This window comes from Balaenoptera ricei, chromosome 12 (assembly GCF_028023285.1).
Source record: "Balaenoptera ricei isolate mBalRic1 chromosome 12, mBalRic1.hap2, whole genome shotgun sequence".
NCBI lineage: Eukaryota > Metazoa > Chordata > Mammalia > Artiodactyla > Balaenopteridae > Balaenoptera > Balaenoptera ricei.
In genome coordinates this window covers 31,972,924-31,999,292 of record NC_082650.1, presented here as the reverse complement: position 1 = coordinate 31,999,292, position 26,369 = coordinate 31,972,924, and the positions used below count along the sequence as shown (strand labels likewise).

General features: G+C 37.3%; 1 protein-coding gene across 6 annotated transcripts in view; it reads left to right on the top strand.

Annotated features, from left to right (window-relative positions):
- Positions 1-25,216, top strand: part of AKAP7 (A-kinase anchoring protein 7) — a 141,897-nt gene extending 116,681 nt beyond the window's left edge. For 4 of the 6 annotated variants that reach the window (XM_059941207.1, XM_059941201.1, XM_059941206.1 and 1 more), the window contains one exon: positions 23,190-24,161. In XM_059941207.1, coding sequence (XP_059797190.1) covers positions 23,190-23,386 — 197 coding nt within the window. In that variant the 3' untranslated portion in view covers positions 23,387-24,161. Of the gene's footprint in view, positions 1-23,189 lie in introns of all 6 variants that reach the window. The other 2 variants (XM_059941202.1, XM_059941204.1) reach the window with 1 other exon arrangement.
- The last annotated feature ends 1,153 nt before the right edge of the window (positions 25,217-26,369 follow it).

Genomic DNA, 26,369 nt, shown 5'->3' with positions numbered 1-26,369 from the left:
CTGGCAACCACTGATTTGTTTCAGTACTGATGGTTTTGCCTTTCCCAGAATGTCAGAAAGATGAGATCACGCAGTGTGCAGCCTTTTGACTCTGGCTTCTTTCACTTAGCATAACACACCTTAGATTCATCTGTGTTGTTGCACGTGACAGTATTCATTCCTTTGTATGGCTGAGTACTATTCCATTGGGTGGATAGACCACAGCTTATTGAGCCATTCACCAGTTGAAGGTATTTCAGTTGTTTCTAGTTTGGGGCATTTATGAATAAAGAAACTGCAAACATTCATGTGTGGGTTTTCGTGTGAGCATATGCTTTCATTTCACTTGTTTTCAATTCTAGCTAGGAATGAGATTGCAGGGTTACGTGGTAAGAATATAGCCAACTTTCATAAGAAAAACTTTTATTAGAGATGTCCAAACTTTTTACAAACCAGCTATGCCATTTTTGCATTCCCACCAGCAACGGGAGTTCCCCTTGCTTCACATCCTCACCGGCACTTGATACTGTTTATCTTTTAAATTTTAATTTTAGTGGATGAGTAGTAGTATCTCATTGTGACTTTAATTTGCATTTCCCTGACAGCTAATAATATTGAGTATCTTTTCACATGTTTATTGGCCATCTGTATATCATTTGTGAAGTAATGCTTTGATTCTTTTTGGCTGTTTTTTATTTTATTTTATTTTATTTTGTCTTACTAAATTGTTGGAGTTATTTTTGAATTCTGGATACACTTTCTTTATATGTATTATGTATATATTTTTGCAAATATTTTCTCCCAGACTGTAGTTTGCTTTTTTTGCCTTAACAGTATCTTAAGAAGAGCAAAAGTTTTACATTTTGATGAAGTCCAATTTATCCTTTTTAGGGAATGTATTGTGCTTTTCATGTCCTATTTAAGAATCTTTGCCTAATCCAAGGTTACTGAGAAGTTCTATATTTTCTTCTTAAACACTTTATAATTTTAGCTCTTATAACAGGTCTATGATCCACTTTGAGTTCATTTTTATATATGGTATGAGATAAGGGTTGAGGTTCTTTTTTATACATACCATTGTCCTAAGCACCATTTCTTGAAAAGATTATTCTCTCTGTGTTGAATTGTCTTGGTACCTTTGTTGAAAATCAGTTGGCCATATGTTTGTAAGTCTGTTTCTGGATTTTGTTTTGTTTCATTGATCTATATGTCTGTCTTTATAGGTATACCACACTGTCTCTATTTCTGTGGCTTTATATGAGTCTTAAAAATCAGGTAGTATAAGTTTTCCAACTTTGTTCTTTTTTAAAAAATTGTTTCAGCTGTCTTAATTCCTTTACATGTTCATATGCATGTTAGAATTAACTTGACAATTTCTATGAAAAGGCCTGGTGAGGTTTGGATTGCAAAACTTTGTAGTTTTGCATTTATAGAGCAATTGATGGAGAATTGACGTCTGAACAATATTGAGTCTCTCGATCAATGAGTATAGCTTATTACCTCTATTCAGGTCTTATTTAATTTCTTTTAGGAAATTTTGCAGTTATTAGTGTTTAGGTGTTGCATACATTTTGTTGAAATGTACCTAACTTTCACATATTATGCTGTTAAAATGATTATCTTTGAAAGATATCTTTCTGTTATTGATTTCTTACTTGACTCCATTGTGCTTCAATCAATGCACTGGATGAATGTAATAATTTAAAATTTACCGAGACTTGTTTTATGGCTCAGAATATGATCTCGTTTTGTAAAGGTTTTCTGTACACTAAAAAGAATGTGTGTGTTTCTGTTGTTGGGTGGAGCGTTCTATAACTATCAGTTAGGTGGTTTTGGTTACTAGTGTTCACGTCTTACATGTTCTTATTGAATTTTTCTCTCCTTGTTCTGTCAACTATAAAAGTGGCCTTGAAATCTCAAACTGTAATTGTGGATTATCTGTTACACTTTCAGTTTTATTGGTTTTTGCTTCAGGTACTTTGAAGCTCTTATTATTAGGTGCATACACATTTAGGATTTTTATATCCTCTTCATGAACTGACTCACTTATAATTGTAAAATGTCCCTTTTTATGGCAGGTAATATTTTTTTTCCTGAAAACCTGCTTTGTCTGGTATTGATTCTCTAGTTTTCTTTTGATTAGTGTTAGCATGATACATCCTCTTCCATCCTTTTACCTTTAACCTTTCTGTGTCTTTATATTTGAAGGATTTTTTTGTTGACATCACTGTTGATTCATGTTTTTTATCCAAATTAACAATCTCTGACTTTTTATTGGAGTATTTAGAGCATCTTATGTTTTATATGATGATAAATATGGGTGAGTTTACTTTTTTCTTTTTATTTATTTATTTTTTATACAGCAGGTTCTTATTAGTTATCTATTTTATACATATTATATATGTATTATATATATGTCAATCCTAATCTCCCAATTCATCCCACCACCATCAACACCCCCCTCACCCCCCTGGTTTCCACCTTTAGTGTCCATACGTTTGTTCTCTAAATCTGTGTCTCTATTTCTGCCTTGCAAACTGGTTCATCTGTACCATTTTTCTAGATTCCACATATATGCATTAATATACGATACTTGTTTTTCTCTTTCTGACTTACTTCACTCTGTATGACAGTCTCTAGGTCTGTCCACGTCTCTACAAATGACCCAATTTTGTTCCTTTCTATGGCTGAGTAATATTCCATTGTACATATGTACCACATCTTCTTTAAACATTCGTCTGACGATGGGCATTTAGGTTGCTTCCATGACCTGGCTATTGTAAATAGTGCTGCAGTGAACATTGGGGTGCGTGTATCTTTTTGAATTATGGTTTTCTCTGAGTATATACCCAGTAGTGGGATTGCTGGGTCATATGGTAATTCTATTTTTAGTTTTTTAAGGAACCTCCATACTGTTCTCCATAGTGGCTGTATCAGTTTACATTCCCACCAACAGTGGAAGAGGGTTCCCTTTCCTCCACACTCTTTCCAGCATTTATTTTTTGTAGATTTTCTGATGATGGCCATTCTGACTGGTGTGAGGTGACACCTCATTGTAGTTTTGATTTACATTTCTCTAATAATTAGTGTTGTTGAGCAGCTTTTCATGTGCCTCTTGGCCATCTATATGGCTTCTTTGGAGAAATGTCTATTTAGGTCTTCTGCCTATTTTTTAATTGGGTTGTTTGTTTTTTTAATATTGAGCTGCATGAGCTGTTTATATACTTTGGAGATTAATCCTTTGGCTTTTGATTCATTTGCAAATGTTTTCTCGCATTCTGAGGGTTGTCTTTTCATCTTGTTTATGGTTTCCTTTGCTGTGCAAAAGCTTTGAAGTTTCATTAGGTCTGATTTGTTTATTTTTGTTTTTATTTCCATTACTCTAGGAGGTGGGTCAAAAAGGATCATGCTGTGATTTATGTCAGAGTGTTCTTCCTATGTTTTTCTCTAAGAGTTTTATAGTGTCCGGTCTTACATTTAGGTCTTTAATCCATTTTGAGATTATTTTCATGTATGGTGTTAGGGAGTGTCCTAATTTCATTCTTTTACATGTAGCTGTCCAGTTTTCCCAGCACCACTTATTGAAGAGACTGTCTTTTCTCCATTGTATATCCTTGCCTCCTTTGTCATAGATTAGTTGACCACAGGTGTGTGGGTTTATCTCTGGGCTTTCTCTCCTGTTCCATTGATCTGTATTTCTGTTTTTGTGCCAGTACCATATTGTCTTGATTACTGTAGCTTTGTAATATAGTGTGAAGTCAGGGAGTCTGATTCCTCCAGCTCCGTTTTTTTCCCTCAAGACTGCTTTGGCTATTCGGGGTCTTTTGTGTCTCCATACAAATTTTAAGATTTTTTGTTCTAGTTCTGTAAAAAGTGCCATTGGTAATTTGATAGGGATTGCACTGAATTGTAGATTGCTTTGGGTAGTATAGTCATTTTCACAATATTGAGCCTTCTAATCCAAGGACATGGTATATCTCTCCATCTGTTTGTATTATCTTTAATTTCTTTCATCAGTGTCTTATAGTTTTCTGAGTACAGGTCTTTTACCTCCTTAGGTTTATTCCTAGTTATTTTATTCATTTTGTTGCAGTGGTGAATGGGATTGTTTCCTTAATTTCTCTTTCTGATCTTTCGTTGTTAGTGTATAGGAATGCAAGAGATTTCTGTGCATTAATTTTGTACCCTGCAACGTTACCAGATTCATTGATTAGCTCTAGTAGTTTTCTGGTGGCAGTTTTAGGATTCTCTATGTATAGTATCATGTCATCTGCAAACAGTGACAGTTTTACTTCTTCTTTTCCAATTTGTATTCCTTTTATTTCTTTTTCTTCTCTGATTGCCGTGGCTAGGACTTCCAAAACTATGTTGAAGAATAGTGGCGAGATTGGACATCCTTGTCTTGTTCCTGATCTTAGAGGAAATGCTTTCAGTTTTTCACCATTGAGAATGATGTTTGCTGTGGGTTTGTCATATATGGCCTTTATGATGTTGATGTAGGTTCCCTCTATGCCCACTTTCTGGAGAATTTTTATCATAAATGGGTGTCGAATTTTGTCAGAAGCTTTTTCTGCATCTATTGAGATGATCATTCGGTTTTTATTCTTCAGTTTGTTAATATGGTGTATCATATTGATTGATTTGCGTATATTGAAGAATCCTTACAGCCCTGGGATAAATCCCACTTGATCATGGTGTATGATCCTTTTAATGGGTTGTTGGATTCTGTTTGCTAGTATTTTGTTGAGGATTTTTGCATCTATGTTCGTCACTGATATTGGTCTGTAATTTTCATTTTTGTAGTATCTTTGTCTGGTTTTGGTATCAGTGTGATGGTGGCCTCATAGAATGAGTTTGGGGGTGTTCCTTCCTCTGCAGTTTTGGGGAAGAGTTTGAGAAGGATGGGTGTTAGTTCTTCTCTAAATGTTTGATAGAATTCACCTGTGAAACCATCAGGTCCTGGACTTTTATTTGTTGGAAGATTTTTAGTCACAGTTTCAATTTAATTACTTGTGATTGGTCTATTCATATTTTCTATTTCTTCCTGGTTCAGTCTTGGAAGGTTATATCTTTCTGAGAATTTGTCCATTTCTTCCAGGTTGTCCATTTGATTGGATAGAGTTGCTTGTAGTAGTCTCTTATGATGCTTTGTATTTCTGTGGTGTCTGTGGTAACTTCTCCTTTTTCTTTTCTAATTTTACTGATTTGAGTCCTCTCCCTCTTTTTCTTGATGAGTCTGGCTAAAGGTTTCTCAATTTTGTTTACCTTCCCAAAGAACCAGCTTTTAGTTTTATTGATCTTTGCTATTGTTTTCTTTGTTTCTATTTCATTTATTTCTGCTCTGATCTTTATGATTTCTTTCCTTCTACTAACTTTGGGTTTTGTTTTTTCTTCTTTCTCTAGTTCCTTTAGGTGTAAGGTTAGATTGTTTATTTGAGATTTTTCTTGTTTCTTGAGGTAGGATTGTATTGCTATAAACTTCCCTCTTAGAACTGCTTTTGGTGCATCCCATAGGTTTTGGATCATTGTGTTTTCATTGTCATTTGTTTCTAGGTATTTTTTGACTTCCTCTTTGATTTCTTCAGAGATCTCTTGGTTATTTAGTAACTTATTGTTTAGCCTCCATATGTTTGTGATTTTTACGTTTTTTCCCTGTAATTTATTTCTAATCTCATAGCCTTGTGGTTGGAAAAGATGCTTGATATGATTTCAATTTTCTTAAATTTACCGAGGTTTGATTTGTGACCCAAGATGTGATCTATCCTGGAGAATGTTCCGTGTGCATTTGAGAAGAAAGTGTAATCTGCTGTTTTTGGATGGAATGTCCTATAAATATCAGTTAAATCTGTCTGGCCTATTGTGTCATTTAAGTCTTGTGTTTCCTTATTAATTTTCTGTCTGGATGATCTGTCCATTGGTGTATGTGAGGTGTTAAAGTCCCCCACTATGATTCTGTTACTGTTGATTTCCTCTTTTATAGATGTTAGCATTTGCCTTGTGTATTGAGGTGCTCCTATGTTGGCTGCATATATATTTATAATTGTTATATCTTCTTCTTAGATTGATCCCTTGATCATTATGTAGTGTCCTTCCTTGTCTCTTGTAACATTCTTTATTTAAAGTTTATTTTATCTGATCTGAGTATTGCTGCTCCAGCTTCTTTGATTTCCATTTGCATGGAATATCTTTTTCCATCCCCTCACTTTCAGTCTGTATGTGTGCCTAGGTCTGAAGTGGGTCTCTTGTAGACAGCATATATACGGGTCTTGTTTTTATATCCATTCAGCAAGCCTGTGTCTTTTGGTTGGAGCATTTAATCCATTCACATTTAAGGTAATTATCGATATGTATGTTCCTATTACCATTTTCTTAATTATTTTGGGTTTGTTTTTTTAGGTCCTTTTCTTCTCTTGTGTTTCCCACTTAGAGAAGTACCTTTAGCATTTGTTGTAGAGCTGGTTTGGTGGTGCTGAATTCTCTTAGCTTTTGATTGTCAATAAAGCTTTTGATTTCTCCATTGAATCTGAATGAGATCCTTGCAGGGTAGAGTAATCTTGGTTGTAGGTTCTTTCCTTTCATCACTTTAAATATATTGTGCCACTCCCTTGTGGCTTGTAGTTTCTGCTGAGAAATCAGCTGTTGACCTTATGGGAGCTCCCTTGTATGTTATTTGTCATTTTTCCCTTTAATAATTTTGTCTTTAATTTTTGCCAATTTGATTACTATGTATCTTGGCATCTTTCTCCTTGGGTTTATCCTGTAACACTCTCTGTGCTTCCTGGACTTGGGTGGCTGTTTCCTTTCCTATGTTAGGGAAGTTTTCGACTATCATCTCTTCAAATATTTTCTTGGGTCCTTTCTCTCTCTCTTCTCCTTCTGGGACCCCTATAATGTGAATGTTAGTGTGTTTAATGTTGTCCCAGAGGTCTCTTAGGCTGTCTTCGTTTCTTTTCATTCTTTTTTCTTTATTCTGTTCTGTGGCAGTGAGTTCTACCATTCTGTTTTCCAGGTCACTTAACCGTTCTTCTGCCTCAGTTATTTTGCTCATCTGTTCTTCTGCCTCAGTTATTCTGCTATTCCTTCTAGTGTATTTTTCATTTCAGTTATTGTATTGTTCATCTCTGTTTGTTTGTTCTTTAATTCTCTAGGTGTTTGTTCTTTAATTCTGTGTCTTTGTTAAACATTTTTTGCATCTTCTTGATCTTTGCCTCCATTCTTTTTCTGAGGTCCTGGACCGTCTTCACTATCATTATTCTGAATTCTTTTTCTGGAAGGTTGCAAATCTCCACTTCATTTAGTTGTTTTTTGGGGGTTTTATCTTGTTCCTTCATCTGGTACATAGTCCTCTGCCTTTTCATTTTGTCTATCTTTCTGTGAATGTGGTTTTTGTTCCACAGGCTGCAGGATTGTAGTTCTTCTTGCTTCTGCTGTCTGCCCTCTGGTGGATGAGGCTGTCTAAGAGGCTTGTGCAAGCTTCCTGATGGGAGGGACTGGTGGTGGGTAGCACTGGGTGTTGCTCTGGTGGGCAGAGCTCAGTAAAATTTTAATCTGCTTGCCTGTTGATGGGTGGGGCTGAGTTCCCTCCCTGTTGGTTGTTTGGCCTGAGGTGACCCAGCACTGGAGCCCACAGGGTCCTTGGTGGGTCTAATGGTGGACTATGGGAGGGCTCAGACCAAGGAGTACTTCCCAGCACTTCTGCTGCCCATGTCCTTGTCCTCACGGTGAGACAGAGCCACCCCCCGCCTCTGCAGGAGACCCTCCAACACTAGCAGGTAGGTCTGGTTCAATCTCCTTTGGGGTTACTGCTCCTTCCTCCTGGGTCCTTATGCACACACTACTTTGTGTGTGCCCTCCAAGAGTGGAGTCTCTCTTTCCCCTTGTCCTGTCGAAGTCCTGCAATCAAATCCCCTAGCCTTCAAAGTCTGATTCTCTGGGAATACCTCCTCCCATTGCCGGACCCCCAGGTTGGGAAGCCTTATGTGGGGCTCAGAACCTTCACTCCAGTGGGTGGACTTCTGTGGTATAATTGTTCTCTGGTTTGTGAGTCACCCACCCAGCAGTTATGGGATTTGATTTTATTGTGATTGCGCCCCTCCTACCGTCTCATCGTGGCTTCTGCTTTGTCTTTGGATGTGGGGTATCTTTTTTGGTGAGTTCCAGTGTCTTCCTGTCGATGATTGTTCAGCAGTTAGTTGTGATTCTGGTGCTCTTGCGAGAGGGAGTTAGCGTATGTCCTTCTACTCTGCCATCTTGAACCAGTCTCCCAATATGGGTGAGTTTAAATCACCCAGTTTGCTTGTTTTCTAGTTGTCTCATCTGCTCTTTTTTCCCTTTTCTCCTCTTTTATTGCATTATTTTATATTAAGAAGTTTTAGGATTTCATCTTAGGTTCATTATTAGTTTATTAGTTATGCCTCTTTTTTATTTTTACTTTAGTGGTTGCTCTAGGGTTTCAAAATATACATCCTTAACTTAGGATGGTGTGGCTTCAAATAATATTATGCCACTTCACATTTAACATAAGAAGCTTATGACAATTATTTCTGTTTTCCCTTAGTCTTTGTGCTGTTGCTACCATATACTTTATTTCTACGTATTTTATAAACCCCATTTAAAACAGTTATTTGTCTTTTAAGGAGATTAAGAATGAGAGAAAGTCTTTTATTTTCATCTCTATGTGTACAGTTTTTAGTTCTCTTGTCATCTTTGAATAGATCCAGATTTCCATCTAGTCTCATTTTCCTGCTGCTTAACTTTTCCTTTAACATTTCTTCTAGTGCTAGTTGGCTGATGATGGATTAATTCAGCATTTATATGTCTGAAAAAAATATTTCTGTCATCCTCATTTTTAAAATGTAATGTGTCCAGATGAAGAATTCTAAGTTGCCTTTTCTTTTTCTTTTAGTAAAGATGTTGTACTAGTGTATTTTGGTTTGCATTGTTTCTCATGCATAAGTCTGCTGTCATTCTTGTCTTTGTTCCTCTGTATAATGCATCCTTTTTCCTTTGGCTGCTTTTATGATTTTCTTTTGTTACTGGTTTTTAGCAATTTGATCATCATGTTCCTTGGTGTGATTTTCTTCACATTTCTTATACTTGATATTTTCTGAGCTTCTTGATTTTAGGGTTATGGTTTTTATTTCATGTCAAACATTTGGGCCATTTTTTCTTTATATGTATATTATATTATATGTATTTCTTTATATATATGTGTGTTTTGCACTCCCCTTCTGCTTTCCTTAACATCCTCTGCTGATATAATTGGCCCAATGGCCAGTATTCCTGTTTCTTCACTCTCTCTGTAATGTGTCCCTTTCTTTCCTATTGCATTTACCACAGTTCAGGTCCTCATTGTTTCTCTCTTTGTCTATTGCAAAACTTGTCTCTATTTTGCCTCCTCTAGTCCATCTTCTATATTCCACGTGGGCTATCACAGTGAGTTTTCTAAAATATGCTATGCTTAAAATCCTCAGTGGCTGCCTATTGCCTGTAGAATGCAGTTAGACTCCATAACATGGTCCATAGGGCCCTTCCTCCCTACCTGCTCTGTAGCCTTCTCCCTGCACCATCCCTGCCCCACCCATGGCACTCTGAACTCTTTATTCCAGCACCATGGAAGTACCTCCAGTTCCCCGAGTGCCTCGTGCATTTCCATCTTCTGTGCACATACCCATGCCTTTGTTACGTCTAGAAAACCTTTCTGCTTTCCCTTACCCTGTGCCTGTAAATGCCTATTCACTGAGCTGACATACCTTCTCTGTGAAGCTTAAGCTTGTTATCCCTTCCCACCTCCATTGGACCCAGAACACATGTTCTGTTAGAGCATTTCACCCGTTGTTTTGCAATCATTGTTTATTAGTCATCCTCCTAGGCCAACCTCTGTGTGGTCAGAGACTATATCTTATTTCTTGTTAAATACTTAGTAATGGCACGTAGTAAGCACTTAATAAGGTGTTTGAGTAAATTAATGATTGGTATTTAGTACGTATTGAGACCATTCTTCTTAAAATAAATTGAACTCAGATTTAATCATAACAGATGTATAAAATGTACTAATAAAATGATTATCCTATTTTGATAGCCTGCTACATTCCAGGCACAATGTGTGCCATGTTCCATACCTTATCTCTTACGTTTACAGCAGCAATGCAAGGTGTATTATCCTCGCAGCTGGCCCATTGATGGGAAATTTAAATTTGGAGAGATTGTGAACAAGCCTGTGCAGATAGAAAATGGCAGGATTGGATTTCAAAGTCATATGTATATCATATTTTTCCCTCCTTGCACACATATTAGGAGTTCTGCCACATCACCACTGATAGTTCTATCATATCATCAAGGTTTCCAATGAGAAATGACAGCATGACAGCAGAAATTGTGTAAAGAACAATGTGGACCATAGTGTGAACTCAGAAAACTCATGTTACAGACTGAAACAGAGAAGTCTATCTAAAAGGCTATTGTGTATGTCTGGAAAGAGTTCTTTGGTAGACTGTTTTTGGCCTACAAACATCCAGGGCATATGTCGTGTCCCACCTCTTATATGACCATATGAAGGGCAGTCTTGAGGGTACCAGTCATAGAAATCATCCTCAGCCATGTGATTTGGAGGTTCCTACAGGGGTGTGTGAGGGGGCTGGCTTCAGGCGGTGACTCGGGGAACAGTGGAGGGAAGGGAAGACTCTGGTGGTACCAGCTGTGTTAACAAAAGACTCAAGGGGCTCAGAACCCTTAGTCATCATGACAGCTTTGGCTGGGGCCACCCGCGTCATGCCTCTGCCCACTGAGGTTGCAGGTCACTGCCTTTTGGACCTTATCTCCTCTTTGGTTCCCCTCAAGGCTACTATTGATATTCAGTCTAATTGCAATCAACTCCTACCCCTCCAACTTAAAAATGGTGAGGGTGGAGTGTTGGAGTATAGTGCTCTCCAGAACCCCTGGGGGTTGTCCTTTTGTGCATAAAACATCATCATTTTAAACATTTATTCTGTGCTACTAAATCAAGAATAAAACTTACAAAGGCAGGATTCTTTCCTCTTTGGACTTTATATTCTAGAAAATATTTAAAATATGGTTCTGTTGTTTTAATTCTAACATTTTCTGGTGTGTGTGTGTTGGGGGTGGGGGAGAGTTCTGGTATTTGACAAGAAGAGGGGAGCTTTCTTTACAGCAACTCTGTTTTCCACAGTGTTGGCAGACAAGTGTCCGAGGACGGTGTCAGTTTAAATGTGTACTTGGGGGCAGTTCTTGACCTGTCCCTCATCTCTGATGAGTTGCAGGTGGTGTGCAAAGAAGCTGAGCGTGCCACCTCAACTTTCTGAATAGCCTGTAAATCTATATTTAGTGTTTCTTTTAGTCTATGTAGGTGAAAGAAAATGTAAGGTCAGCTAAAAAGGATTTTGCTTCTAAGGAGGATACATTATGCTGCAGGAATGAGAAGGGCGAAATTGTGCAGGTGATGGGAAGGTGCTTAAGAAGCCTTGGTTCAGATACCAGCTCAAGTTTTTTGATACTTGGGATGTCAGCAAGTGAGAATATTTTTTTTCTAATTAAGACTATTATTTTTAGATCAGTTTCAGGTTCACAGCAAAATTGAGAGGAAGGTACAGAGATCTCCCATGTACCCTCTACCCTTACACATGCATAACATCCCCCATTATCAGCATCCCTCACCAGAGCAGTACATTTGTTAACAATTGATGAACCTATGTGGACACACTGTAATCACCCAAAGTCCATAGTTTACATTACAGTTCACTCTTGGTGCTGTACATTCTGTGGGTTTGGACAAATGTGTAATGACACATACCCATCACTGTGGTATCATACAGAGTATTTTCACTGCCTTAAAAGTACTCTGTGCTCCACCTATTCATCCCTTTCTCCCCTCTCCCAACCCCTGGCAACCACTGATGTTTTTATTGTCTCCATAGTTTTGCCTTTTCTAGAATGTTACATAGTTAGAATCATACAGTAGGTAGCCATTTCAGATTGTCTTCTTTCATTTAGTAATATGCATTTAAGGTTCTTTCATGTCTTTTCATGGCTTGATAACTCATTTTATTTTAGCCCTGAATAATATTGCATAATCTGGATGTACCACAGTTTACCTCTTCACCTAATGAAGGATGTTTGGGTTGTTTCCAAGTTTTGGCAATTATGAGTAAGAGTGCTATAACATCCCTCTGCGGGTTTCTGTGTGGACATAAGTTTTCAGCTCTTTTGGGTAAATACCAAGGAGCATGATTGCTGGATCATATGGTAAGACTATGTTTAGCTTTGTAAGACTGCCAAACTGTCTTCCAAAGTGGCCATACTATTTCGTTTTCCCATCAGCAGTGAATGGGAGTTCCTGTTGCTCCACATTCTCACCAACATTTGGTGTTGTCAGTGCTCCAGTTTTTGCCATTCTAATAGTTGTATAATGATATATCATTGTTTTAATTTACATTTTCCTGATGACATATGATGTGGAGCCTTTCTTCATATGCTTATTTGTCATCTGTATATCTTTGATGAGGTATTTATGAAGGTCGTCAGCTCATTTCTATAAATTGAGGTATAATTGACATATAACATTATATTAGTTTCAGTTAGGCAGCATAATGATTTGATATTTGTATATATTGCAAAATGATCACCACAATAAGTCTAATTAACATACATCACCACACATTGTTACAGGATTGTTTTTCTCATGATGAGAACTTCTATGATTTACTGTCTCAGCAACTTTCAAATGTGCAGTATAGTATTGTTAACTATAATTGCCAGGCAGTACATTACATGCCCATGACTTATTTATAGCTGGAAGTTTATGCCTTTTGACTCCCTTAACCCATTTCACCTACCCCCAGCCCCCTGCCTCTGGCAACTGCTAATCTGTTTTCTGTATCTATGGGTTTAGGTTTTTTTTTAATTCCACATATAAGTAATATCATACAGTATTTGTCTTTATCTGTCTGACTTATTTTACTTAGCATAATGCCCTCTAGGTCCATCCGTGTTGTCACAAGTGGCAAGATTTCATTCTTTTTTATGGCTGAATAATATTCCACTGTATGTATGTACCACAGTTTCTTTCTTCATTCATCCATTGATGGACACTTGGGTTGTTTCCTTATCTTGGCTATTGTAAATAATGCTGCCTTGAATATGGGAGTGCATATAATCTCTTTGAGTTAATGGTTTTTTTCCTTTGGATAAATACCCAGAAGTGGAATTGTTGGATCACATGGTAGTTCAGTTTTTAAATTTTTGCAGAAGCTCCATACTGTTTTCCATGGTGGCTGCACCTATGCACATTCCCAGCAACAAGGATTCCCTTTTATCCACATCCTTTCCAACACTTGTTATCTCTTGGTTTCTTTGATAATAGCCATTCTGTCAGGTGTGAGGTGATATCTTATTGTGGTGTTGATTTGTAGTTCCCTGATGATTAGTGATGTTGAGCATATGTTCATGTACCTGTTTGGCCCATTTTTAACCAGATTGTCTGTCTTCTTGCTGTTGAGCTTTTAGAGTTCTTTGTATATTTTGGATAACAGTCCTTTATCAGATGTGTCTTTTGCAAATGTTTTCTCCCAGACTCTGGCTTGTCTTCTTATTCTCTTGACATTTTCTTTCACAGAGCAGAAGGTTTTAATTTTAGTGAAGTTCAACTTATCAATTATTTCTTTCATGGATTATGCCTTTGGTGTTGTATCTAAAAAGTCACTGCCATCCCCAAGGTCATCTAGCTTTTCTCTTGTGTTTTCTTCTAGAAGTTTTATAATTTTGCTTTTTACATTTAGGTCTATGATCCATTGTGAGTTAATTTTTGTGAAGAGTTTCAGGTCTGTGTCTAGATTTATTTTTTTCCATGTGGATGTCCAGTTGTTCCAGCACTATTTGTTGAAGAAACTGTCTTTGCTCCATTGTATTGCTTTTGCTCATTTTTCAAAGATCACATTGATTACACTTGTCTGGGTCTATTTCTGGGCTCTCTGTTCTCTTTCACTGATGTCTTTGTCTATTCTTTTGCCAATACCACACTGCCTTGATTACTGTAGCTTTATAGTTAGTCTTGAAGTTGGGTAGTGTCAGTCCTCTGCCTTTGTTGTTCTCCTACAATGTTGTGTTGGTTATAATGTTTATTTTTGCCTTTCCATGTAAGCTTCAGAATCAGTTTGTTGATATTCACAAAATAATTTGCTGGGATTTTGATTGGGACAAAGGAGAACTTTTAATGTGTTTGCACTCTTTCTCTTAGATCTTACGTGGCATTGTAATGAAGATTTTTTTTGGTTCTCTTTTAAAAACTATTAATATGATTTATTCTTGTCAGGACAAATAGGCACCTAGATATTGGCATTGGGTGGAGGGTGGTAATGGTTTCTGGAGCCCTTCATGTGATATCAATTAAGCAATTATTGGGTCAGCTCACACATAAAAACAGCTGACCCACATTAATGTTGACCTTAAATTATCCCAGTAGGTAGCACATATTCTTGCTACCACAAAGGAGGTCACTTATTTTCTTTTTTATAATCAGAGATATAAATTTTATCTATGTGCTGGCTTGGTATCAGCGATCTCAGGTAATATAAATAAAAGCTGAATCTTGGGTACATACCGTGGATTAATGATGTTACAACTCTTACAGAGAGTGGAATTGCTTCCTTCAAATTTGTTGAAAAGTTTCTTAAGTCTGTTCTTTTAGGGACACTACTATGTTTGGTGGACTTGATAGCATTTCTCATTACCTTTCTTTTATATTTTTAGTATTCTCCTAAGAAATTGATTAAAAATATTCTGGCGGGGGATTTCTAAAAAAACAGTGTCAAAGAGAAAGATTAATCTGTCATTTTAAATAGGTATGATAGTAAGTAACCTTGGTAGACCAAGAAAGAATATTTTTGTCGAGAGGGTGCCGCATACATTGGGAATATTTTTTTAACATAAAAAATGCAGACATTTTATTTTATTTTTTAAAACTTTTTATTTTGTACTGAGGTATAGCCAATTATCAGTGTTGTGATCGTTTCAAGTGCACAGCAAAGCAACTCAGCCATACACATACATGTATCCATTCTCCCCCAAACTCCCCTCCCATCCAAGCTGCCACATAACATTGAGCAGAGTTCCCTGTGCTGTACAGTAGGTCCTTGCTGGTTATCCATCTTAAATATAGCAGTGTGTACTTGTGAATCCCAAACTCCCTAACTGTCCCTTCCCCCAGCCCTTCCTCCCTGGTAACCCCAAGTTCCTTCTCTAAGTCTCTGAGTCTATTTCTGTTTTGTAAATGAGTTCATTTGTATCATTTCTTTTTAGATTCCTCCCACTGGGAATATTTTTTGTGTGTACTTTTGTTGGAATATCGAATGATAAATCATGTACCTTGCGGTGACACATTGAACTGCCATTGTTAACTAGGCTTCAGGTAAAATGAATGCAGCCATTTATCTTAGAGGTCACTGTGGGAGACAGATGACTTTATTCAAGTAGTGGTCAAAAGAAAAATACTTTAATCTTAAAATGCCTCTTTCAATCAAGCTGAATTAAGTCTACTGAAAGTGGGAACACAAAAAGTCTCACTGGAACGAAGATATGCATTTCTTGAATTGCTGCGTTCTCGCAGGGCTCTGTGACGAGCCTTGCAATAGGCTTTTCCCTGGGCCAGTGTTGATAGTCTGAGGATGCTTTGTGGAAATCATAGGTGGGGCAAGAATCCAGGACAGATCTGGAAGATTCATTTATAAATTTATTTTTTGTTGATTGGTTAATTAGTTTGTTATTGTAGATAGTTAATATTTGACCCATAGGCTGGATATTTTGGCATACTGACCAGGTTCATCAAGCAGAGTGAGTAGATGGAGATTTTTCACATGGATATTTGGATTATTCTGGAATTCGCTGTTCTCAATTGAAATTTAATATTAAACTTAAATTTCTGGCCATGGTGTGCTATCCTTATAGGAAAATAGGAACATTTAAAAAGTGTTGCTGCTGCCTGCAAGGACTTTTAGTCCACAGTTCCCTTGAGCTAAATAGTTATTGAGCTCTTATTGCCGTGCCATGGAGTAGCAGAGCAGGAGATAACCGAGAAGACTAGGACATGGTTTCTGCACTCAAGATGTGTCTTTAGCAGAGCAGATACTGAATCAGTAGTTGGTGAATAAATACATTGATAAGTAATGCTCATAATTTGTAAAGAAATTAAAAAAGGAAAACCAGCAGGACTTAGCTTTGTTCTCTGCTGTATCACCGTAGGCTAAAATAGCCGGGTATATAGTACGTCCTCCATGCACCCTTGTTGAATGAATGACCAAGCAACCATGTACTATACATGTAATCAGAGTTATAGTAATCCAGTGGAAGCTCATCCCTTCTGTCTGGGTTAGTCAAGGAAGGCTTCATGGAGTAGATGGGAGTTTAGTTGGTGAGAGAGAAGGAGGACTGCCTAGAAATAAGGAATGGTGAAGAGGTTCCTGAGGAGATGCTGGCAGCTGACAGTGGAAGTGCGACAGTAGTAGGTGATCACCAAAGGTAAATTTTGGAAAGCCTTGGAAGGCAAGTTTAAATTTTCCTGTAGAGACAATGGAGAGTAAAAGGGATGTTTTAGAAATATTAATCCAGAGGTGTTATACTAGATGCATTGAAGAGGGGAGAAATTGTGAAGGGCACATGGATAAGACTTGGTGATGAAGTGGGTTGAGTAGGGAAAGGAAGGAGTTAAAGATGGTAATAATCTTGTTTTGAGCTTGGTTGTCTTGGTTGATAGTAAAAGCATAAACAGAAATATGAAAGTCAGAAGGGAAAATTAACTTTTTGTGGGAAGATTTTTGTGTTTTAAATTTCTTAATGTTTGAAGTAATGGGACACTTTATTGTGTACTGAGAGAAATCACTGAAGCACACACTTTTTGACCTGATATGCTTCTTGGAGACTGAGTAATGATTAGACTCAAATCCAACCCTATTATCTTACTGGTGATGTATCAGTAATATGATGAGTGATGTTATCTTAAAGCTGACTGGGGTCAGGAAGAGCTGCAAGAATGCAATCTCTGGCCTAGATGCAGAGCACAAATAGGGTGGCAGATGTAGAGAGTCGTTTACAGTGTATTGAAGGGTACTTAAGAAGTATTTCTTCATGTGAAGTTTGATTTTCCCTCTTAAATTTGAAGAGCCACTATAAAATAGTTCCAGGTAACACATCTGGAGGTACACCTATACAGTATAAACACTGTGTTGTAAGATTAATAGAATTCTTTAAATATTAGGCAATATACTCATTCATTCTTACTGATAAAAATAGTCTAAACTTGCTCCCAAGTATGGTATTAGTAATGAATTTCTTTATCTTTCTTTTAACAATATCTTGACATATTTATTTTAGTAAATTCTATATAGAGATCACTGAGTTAAAGCTTACTATCCAGGACTTTTGGTCATGGGCCTGGAGTACCATATTGTCACTTTTGAGGGGAGAGCAGTTGCTAAGGCCTCCCACTGTAGCGTGTCCAGATGGGCCTTTAACCCATCCCTCTTCTGCTTGGATGTTGCTAGGAATGATGGTTATAAGCATAATTGGCCTCGGACATGTGTTAAGGAGAAGTGGTGGGGCTCAGAAGGGGGGTTAGGAGCCAGTTCTCACCCTTGGCATGTATGCTTTTGTATTCCAGTCCCTGTTACATGCTAGGTTAGAAAATAATGTCCATCTTCCTGTTCACACCCTCTGTGTCTGCCTGTCCCAGACCTGAGGTCGTAAGTGCGGCATTGGGCTTTTGGCTTCTGGAGGTCATGGGTGATATTCCAAAACTGAGCTGATGTTTAATGTGTGAGCGTTCTAATTACTTCTTTTTTTCCAGCTTTATTGAGGTATAATTGACATATAACATTATATAAATTTAAGGTGTACAGTGGTGATGACTTGATACATTTATATATTGTGAAATGTTTGCTACAGTAAGATTAGTTAACATATCCTTCACTTCACATAATTATAATTTTGTTGTTATGCTGAGAACATTAAAGCTCCACTCTCATAGCAACTTTGAAGTATAGGATCCAGTATTGTTAACTGTAGTCACCATGCTGTACGTTAGAGCCCCAGAACTTATTCATCTTATATCTGAAAGTGTGTTCCCTTGACCAACATATTTTCCGGGCCTATCCCCCTCAGTTCCTGGCAACCTCCATTCTCCTGTTTCTATATGTTCAGTGTTTTTAGATTCCATATGTAAGTGAGATCATACAGTATTTGACTTTTTCTGACTTATTTCGCTTAGCATAATGCCCTCAAGGTTTATCCATGTCACAAATGGCAGGATTTCTTTCTTTTTAATGGCTGAATAATATTTCATTGTATATATATACACCACATTTTCTTTATCCATTCAACCATTGATGGACACTTAGGTTGTTTCCATGTCTTGGCTATTGTGAAATATGTTGTAGTGAACAGGGGAGCACAGATATCTCTTTGAGATAGTGATTTCATCTTCTTCAGATATATGCCCGGAAGTGGGATTGCTGGATCACATGGTAATTGTATTTTTAATTTTTTTGAGGCATCGTCATACTGTTTTCCATAGTGACTGCACCAATTTACATTCCTACCAATAGTACAAAGGGTTCCCTTTTCTCTGCATCCTCACCAGCATTTGTTATTTCTTGTTTTTTTTCATAATAGCCATTCTAACATGTGTGAAGTGATACCTGATTGTGGTTTTGATTTGCATTCCCTGATGATGAGTGATTTGAACACCTTTCCATGTACTTGTTGGCCATTTGCATGTCTTCTTTGGAAAAATGTTTATTCAAGTTCTCTGCCCATTTTTAAATAGGATTTTTTGTGTTTTTGCTATTGAGTTGTATGAGTTCCTTATATATTTTGAATATGAACCCTTTATCAGATATGTGATTTGCAAATATTTTTTCCTATTCTGTAGGTTGCCTTTTCATTTTGTTGATTGCTTCTTTTGCTGTGCAGAAGCTCTTTAGTTTGATGTAGTCCCACTTGTTGATTTTTACTTCTGTTGCTTGTTGTTTTGGTGCCATATCCAAAAAAGGCATTGCCAAGACCAAAGTCAAGGAGCTTTTCTCCTCTCCTATGTTTTCTTCTAGGAATGTTATAGTTTCAGGCCTTAAGTCCTTAATTCATTTCAAGGTAATGTTTGTGAGTGGTGTAAGATAAGGGTCAAATTTCATCCTTTTGAATGTGGATATCCAGTCTTCCCAGCACTACTTATTGAAAAGACTGTCCTTTCCCCATTATGTATTCTTGGCTCCACTGCCAAATATTAGTTGACCGTATATGTGTGAGTTTATTTCTGTGCTCTTGATTCTGCTCCATGGCCTAGTATATGTCTTTTTTTATACCAGTACCATATTGTTTTGAAATCAGGAAGTGTGATGCTTCCAGCTTTGTTCTTTCTCATCATTGCTTTGGCTTTTGGGGGTCTTTTGTGGTTCCATATGAATTTTAGGATTTTTTTTTTCTATTTCTGTGAATAAATGCCATTGTAATTTTGATAGGGATTGCATTGAATCTATAGATGGCTTTCAATAGTATGGACATTTTAATGATATTAACTCTTCCCATGAACATGGGGTATTTTTCCATTTATTTGTGTCTTCTTCAATTTCTTTCATCAGAATCTTATAGTCTTCAGTATATAGATATTTAACTTCCTTGGTTAAATTTATTCCTAAGTATTTTATTGTTTCTGATACTATTTTAAATAGAATTATTTTTAAAATTTCTTTTTCAGATGGTTCATTGTTACTGTATAGAAATGCAACTGATTTTTGTATGTTGATTTTGTATCTTGAAACTTTACTGAATTCATTTATTAGGTCTAACAGTTTTTTTGGGTGGAGTCTTTAGGATTTTCTATACACAAGATCATGTTATCAGCAAACAGAGACAATCATACTTCTTCCTTTCTGATTTGGATGCCTTTTTTTTCTTATTCTTGCCTGATTGCTCTTGCTGAGGCTTCCATTACTATGTGGAATAAGAGTGGTGAGGGTGGGCACCCTTGCCTTGTTTCTGATTTTAGAGGGAAAACTTTCAACCTTTCACCATTGAGTGTGTTAGCTGTGGGTGTGTCATATATGGCCTTTATTATGTTGAGATATGTTCCTTCCGTACCCAATTTGTTGAGAGTTTTTATTACAAAGGGATGTTGAATTGTGTCAAATGTCTTTTCTAAATATATTGAAATGATCATATGATTTTTATCCTTTATTTTGTTAATCTGGTGTATCACATTGATTTATTTGCATATGTTGAACCATTTTTATATCCCAGGGATAAATATCCCTTGATTGTGGTGTATGATCCTTTTAATGTGCTTTTGAATTTGGTTTGCTAGTATTCTGTTGAGGTTTTTGCATCTAAATTTATGAGGGTATTGGCCTGGGTTATTTTGGGTTTTTTTCTTATAGTACCTTACCTGGCTTTGATATCAGGGTAATGCTGACCTCACAAAATGAGTGTGGGAGTGTTATGTCCTCTTCGGGTTTTTTGTTGTTGTTGTTGTTTTGATGGTTTTTGTTTTTTGTTTTTTTTTGGCAGAGTTTGAGAAGAATTGGTGTTAATTCTTCTTTTTTTATTATTATTATTATTATTTTTTTGCCATTTTACGGTTTTCTTAACACAAACAAAACATGCACACGAGCTGTCTATTCATTTTCCTCACTGCGCAGCCTGGCGTTGGGCTTGGTGACTCTGATGGCCAGCTGGGCTGCTCTCTCCACAATGGCTTTGCGGTTCTTGGAGGAGACGTTGTGCGCAATCTCAGCACAGTAAGATTTATTGCACATCAGCAGTTGGTAAAAATTCACCCATAAAGCCATACTGTCTTGAGCTTTTATTTGTTAGAGGTTTTTGATTACTGATTTAATCTTAAATTTGTTATTGGTCTGTTCAGATTGTCTGTTTCCTCATGAGTCAGACGTGAAGGTTGTACGTTTCTAGGAATTTATCCATTTCTTCTGGGTTGTCTGATTAGTGGCCTATAATTGTTCACAGTAGTCTCTTATGATATTTATTTCTGTGGTATCAGTTGTAATGTCTCCTCTTTCTTTATAATTTTGTTTGAGTTCTCTCTTTATCTTGGTAAGTCTAGCTAAACGTCTGTTGTTTTTGTTTTATCTTTTCAAAAAAAACAACCTTTATTTTCATTGATCTTTTCTACTGTTTTTCTATTTTCTATTTCATTTATTTCTGCTCTGATTTTTATGTCCTTCCTTCTGCTAACTTTGGGCTTAGTTCTTATATTTTAGTTTCTTGAGATGTCAAGTTAGGTTTTTATTTTAAGAGTTATTTATTATTTATTTTTGGCTGTGTTGGGTCTTAGTTGTGGCATGCGGGATCTTCGTTGAGGCATGCAGGATCTTTCGTTGTGGCACGTGGGCTCTTCGCTGTGGCCCGCGGCCTTCTCTTTAGTTGTGGTGTACAGGTTTTCTCTTCTCTAGTTGTGACGCATAGGCTCCAGGGTGCGTGGGCTCTGTAGTTGTGGCGTGTGGGTTCCAGAATGCTTGGGCTCTGTAGTTTGCAGCACACAGGCTCTCTAGTTGAGGCGCGCAAGCTCTGCAGTGTGGCGTGTGGGCTTAGTTGCCCTGTGGCATGTGGGATCTTAGTTCCCTGACCAGGGATCTAACCCACGTCCCCTGCATTGAAAGGCAGATTCTTTACCACTGGACCACCAGGGAAGTCCCAAGTTTGGGTTGGTTACTTGAGATCATCCTTTTTTCTTAGTGCGGGCATTTATTTCTATAAACTTCCCTTTTAACACTACTTTTGCTGGATCATAAGCTTTGGTATGTTGTGTTCCCATTTTTGTTTGTTTCAAGATATATGTTTTTAATTTCCCTTTTGATTTCATCTTTGACTCATTGGTTGTTCATGAGTGTTTGTTTAATTTCTATATGTTTGTGAATTTTCCAGTTTTCCTCTTGTTATTGATGTCTGGTTTCATACCATTGTGGTCAGAAAAAGATACTTGGTATGATTTCAGTTTTTAAAAATTTGCTAAGACTTGTTTTGTGACCTAATATATAATCTATCCTGGAAAATGTTCCGTATATGCTTGAGAAGAATGTGTATTCTGGTGCTGTTGGATGGAATGTTCTTTATATGTCTCTTAGGTCCATTTGGCCTCAAGTATAGTTCAAATCCAATGTTTTCTTATTGATGTTCTGTCCGGATGATCTATCCATTGTTGAAAGTAGAGTATTAAAATCCCCTACTATTATTGTAATGCTGTCTATCACTCCCTTGAGATCTGTTAGCATTTACTTAATATATTTAGGTGCTCAGATGTCTTTGCTTCCAGTCATCTGCCTTCCTGGATCCATAGCTCAGTGGAAGGAGATGAAGGACTGACTGGGCATGAGAGACGAGCCCCCTAGTTTTTTTCCCTCAGTTAAGGGAGACAAGAAAGAGAATGAATGGGAAATGTGCAGCATTTGAACAGATGACAACCAGCCCTTTTACAGAAAAATGAAAGGATAATTTAACCTTGATCATCACTAGCAGGGAAGCAAAATGGCCATGAAATACTAACATCTAGTAATTTACTGTCATAATCCTAACTCTTCCTCGAAGAGTTTCCTATTTCTTAAATTGCAGTGATAGCTCTGAAATTAAAAAGAATATTAGTTTTACAAGCTTATTTTAACCATTTCCTAGCAGTAGTAATTGCCTTTGTTTTCATGGGAGGGCTGAGACTTTGTTAACAACCATCCAGGCCAAGGGTTATAAAATTACTGATCCTATGTGGCTAGTTGATTAGGAAATCTCAATTACCTGACGTTTGGTAGTGGCAAAGTAGAAGCAAATACATCTTGTTGGTGATTTCACATGTCTGAGGCTCCAGGTGGTGGGTATGTGGACTTTAGTAGTAGTAATCACTTTTGGATGAGAGAAAAACAAAAATCCCATGTAGAAATGGGGAACTTCCAGCATTGCTAGGTCGAATATTTTTAGATTGGGGCTAATGAACTGCTTTTCAACCTGAAGTCTTCAGGGACAGGCAGTCTCCTGCTTCTGCAAATACCAAATGAAAGGCCAAGCCAGTATTCTTGGATTTATAGATCCAGTTTACCAGACTGAAGGACACTTGCTCTTTGTAACTAACTGAACTAGCTGGCCCCTGCATGCTGAGTTTCTATGGCAATATGATCTCAGTGACCTATCTTCTCTATTGTGGAATGTAGGTGATAAGAATGGAGGTGAGCCCGATGATGCTGAACTGGTAAGGCTCAGTAAGAGGCTGGTGGAGAATGCGGTGCTCAAGGCTGTCCAGCAGTATCTGGAAGAAACACAGAACAAAAACAAGCCAGGGGATGGGAGCTCTGTGAAAACTGAAGAGGCTGATAGGAATGGCACTGACAGTGACAACAACAGGAAATGAGACCCGAAGGCAGGCAGGCCCCCGCCGCTCCGTGAGAAGCATCCCTGCTCCCCTCTGCCGAGTCAATGGACTAATTTGCATTGTGCTATTTAAGTGTCTCTTGTCCAATCTGTGGAGATTGCCTAATACTTTCATGATCGATGTGTTTGCATTCCTGAAACACAACAGAAGAGAAATGGAGTGCTGGGACTATCAGAGGAAATTAATTTATGAAGGAAGAATGGCCCAGGTTTTACTTGCCCTCAGCCGAGGCTGTGGGAGAGAGGATTTTGCGTGATGCCTCGTGGATTCAAAGGCCATGGAAGGGGCCTTGCCATAAATGGAATACTGCCATTTATATTGCTTAGCAGGGCATTTGACTACTTTATCTGAGGCCAAAACACACACAGAGCTAACAAGTGCTATGATTAAAATGATCACTGTTGAAATTATTATCCATATAGCTAGTCCATAATGTTTCATGTTTGTCCTATGTGTGCTGTCGCTTATGCAGTGATCTTTATTTACAGTAAGTTTGTTTCATGTAAATGATATATTTTTGGTGAAATGCAACCTTTTCTATAAAATGTGGGCAGCATTTTAAAGGTTTCTTTTTAACCCTCTTTTGATAAGTCAGTGTGCCATATTTAATGTTTTTCATTGGCATTTGTATGTAAAATGTATTATATAATTTTTTTTCCATAGGCCAGAAACCTATTGGAATCCGGGACTTAATTAATGAAGCTTTGCGTCGAGAGAGGATGGGTCTGCAGTCCAAAGTGAAACAGATAAAGGAACTTTTATTAAAGCCTGAGACTCAGGCCAAAATTAGGAGGGAGCTTTTTGAAGGAAGATTCATTAACAACAGTAATGAAGGAAATGATGTTGATTTCAGCGCAATTTTGACTTAAGCTCTACATTGCTATCGTGGTACCAGAGTTTATGAAATCTTTTCAGCTCATTAAATAGCTCTTTGGTAAATACCACAGAAGTGTTCTGATAGAGTCTGCACAACAGCAAACCAACATTGGTAAGGAGTTAACAATTTCTTACGAAAGAAAACTGATTCTGCACTGTTATTTTTAAGCTAAACTTGTGTTTTAGAATGTTTATCTCTATAATACTGAGATTCATTTTATAGAAAGGACTTCTTAATTAGCCATTGTGAGATGTTCGTTGGGTCCTCACAAATAAAATATACAGACTGTGGAAAATCATTTACAGACAAAAAAAAAAAAAATACAGTATTTTAAGGGTAACTTGTCTCCTGTTGACATGATTTTTGTTGTTAAATCAAAAGAAGCATTGTTCACATGTATCTATGCCTAGTGTTACTTTTAATGAGACTTTGAATGTTTTTTGATCACTAGTACTTGAATGAACATTTATAAATGTAATTATTGCAGTCACTGGTTAAGAATGTTTTATAATGTCCATATGTGTTATTTTTCAGTGATCAAAATGTAATTTGCTTTTTCATTTCTTAATGAATGTTTGGGATTTTTTATTTTCTACTTTTCTGAAGATAAGCCCCCGGTCTTACTGTATCCCTCATAATCTGAATTTGTTTGCACTGGTTCATTTTTAAAGAAAATTCTTGAAAAGTTTCCCTCCCATACGATAATCACTGGTAACAGCTTTTTCTATAGTCAGTGTAAAATTGCTGCTACTAAGAGATCATGATGGAGGGGGAAATTATTAGAGATCAAATATGTAATCATTTCAAAGATAAAAATCCAGTTTACTCATGGATTTTAGCTATTTTTTCACTGGGTAAATTATACTACATTTATTTATAAGTGAGTTTATGCATTTTCATGCCTGTTAATAAATGTATTGTTTTCCCTTGTTGCCTTTCTTTATTTTTTTGTCTCACTCTTAGAAGCTGTTGGATCTTTGTGAATATAGTGAAGTCAGAAACAGGCGCTCCGATAGTTTAGTGTTTCTTAACTTTTACGTTTTTGTCCTTCATGCTAAGATAGCACAGCTGGCAGAGCACCTTTAACCTGAGACTTTTAAAGCTCTTCACATCAGTCAGCTTCACAGAGGATTAACAACAGAACATTGAAGGCAAAGAAAATCTCAATAGCATCTCATAAACTGCTAACAGTGGGTCACTGAAGTGATGTCAGTAGCAGAGATGAAGAGAGAGGGTCCATCCAGATGCAAAGACCTGGGAGCTGCTTACCAGGAGTCCGTCCTGGGGGCGGAGGGCTTTACTGTTTGTAGATGGCTTCCTTAAGTCAACCCTCGAAGTGGGAAGCAAAGATATTTGGGGGCTTGCCTTGTCTTTTAAGTGAGGAAACAGTCCTAAGGAGATCAAGTGCCATATCCAAGGCCATTCTGCTGCTAGGGCACAGGACCTGAACTACAACCCAGGGCTCCTCCCAGAACCTAAGTTAACAATATTTCAGGAAAAATAACACTTCTTAACATACATCTATAAATCTCTTTATCCTGAAGGAGCTACTCCAACCCTTCCCAACAATTTGAAAGGCTTAAAAAAGTATCCTTTTTGCAATCTGGGGTTACATGCCCCACTGTTCTTTTACTTAAGAATCATACCTCCCATTTGTTAAATACCTGGCTGTGAGCGAGGTGATTTTGGCACATTATTACATTTCTTCCCTTCAGTGACCCTGTTAGGAAGTTACTGGTTCTGTTTTAGAGATTAGGAAACTAGGAAACTGGGGCTCTAAATGGTTAAATGGCGATTTATAAAGCTAATAAAAGGTAGGGCTAAATTTAAACTTGCGTCTATTCTACTTCAAAGCCACGCTCTTTCCACAATGCGGCAGTTCCTCTCTCCACCGAGTACAAATCATTTCATAAGTTAAGGATGTGGAACAAAGGGAAAGTCACTTTCTTTTGACTAAACCAGCTCCCTTGCAGCCCTGAAGTTCTATGAACGTAGGAGAGTGGTCAGCTGATATGACGGAACTGGAAAAAAAAAAAACCCAGATATTTAATTTAGGGATTAAAGATTCCAGTTTTTATCAGTGAA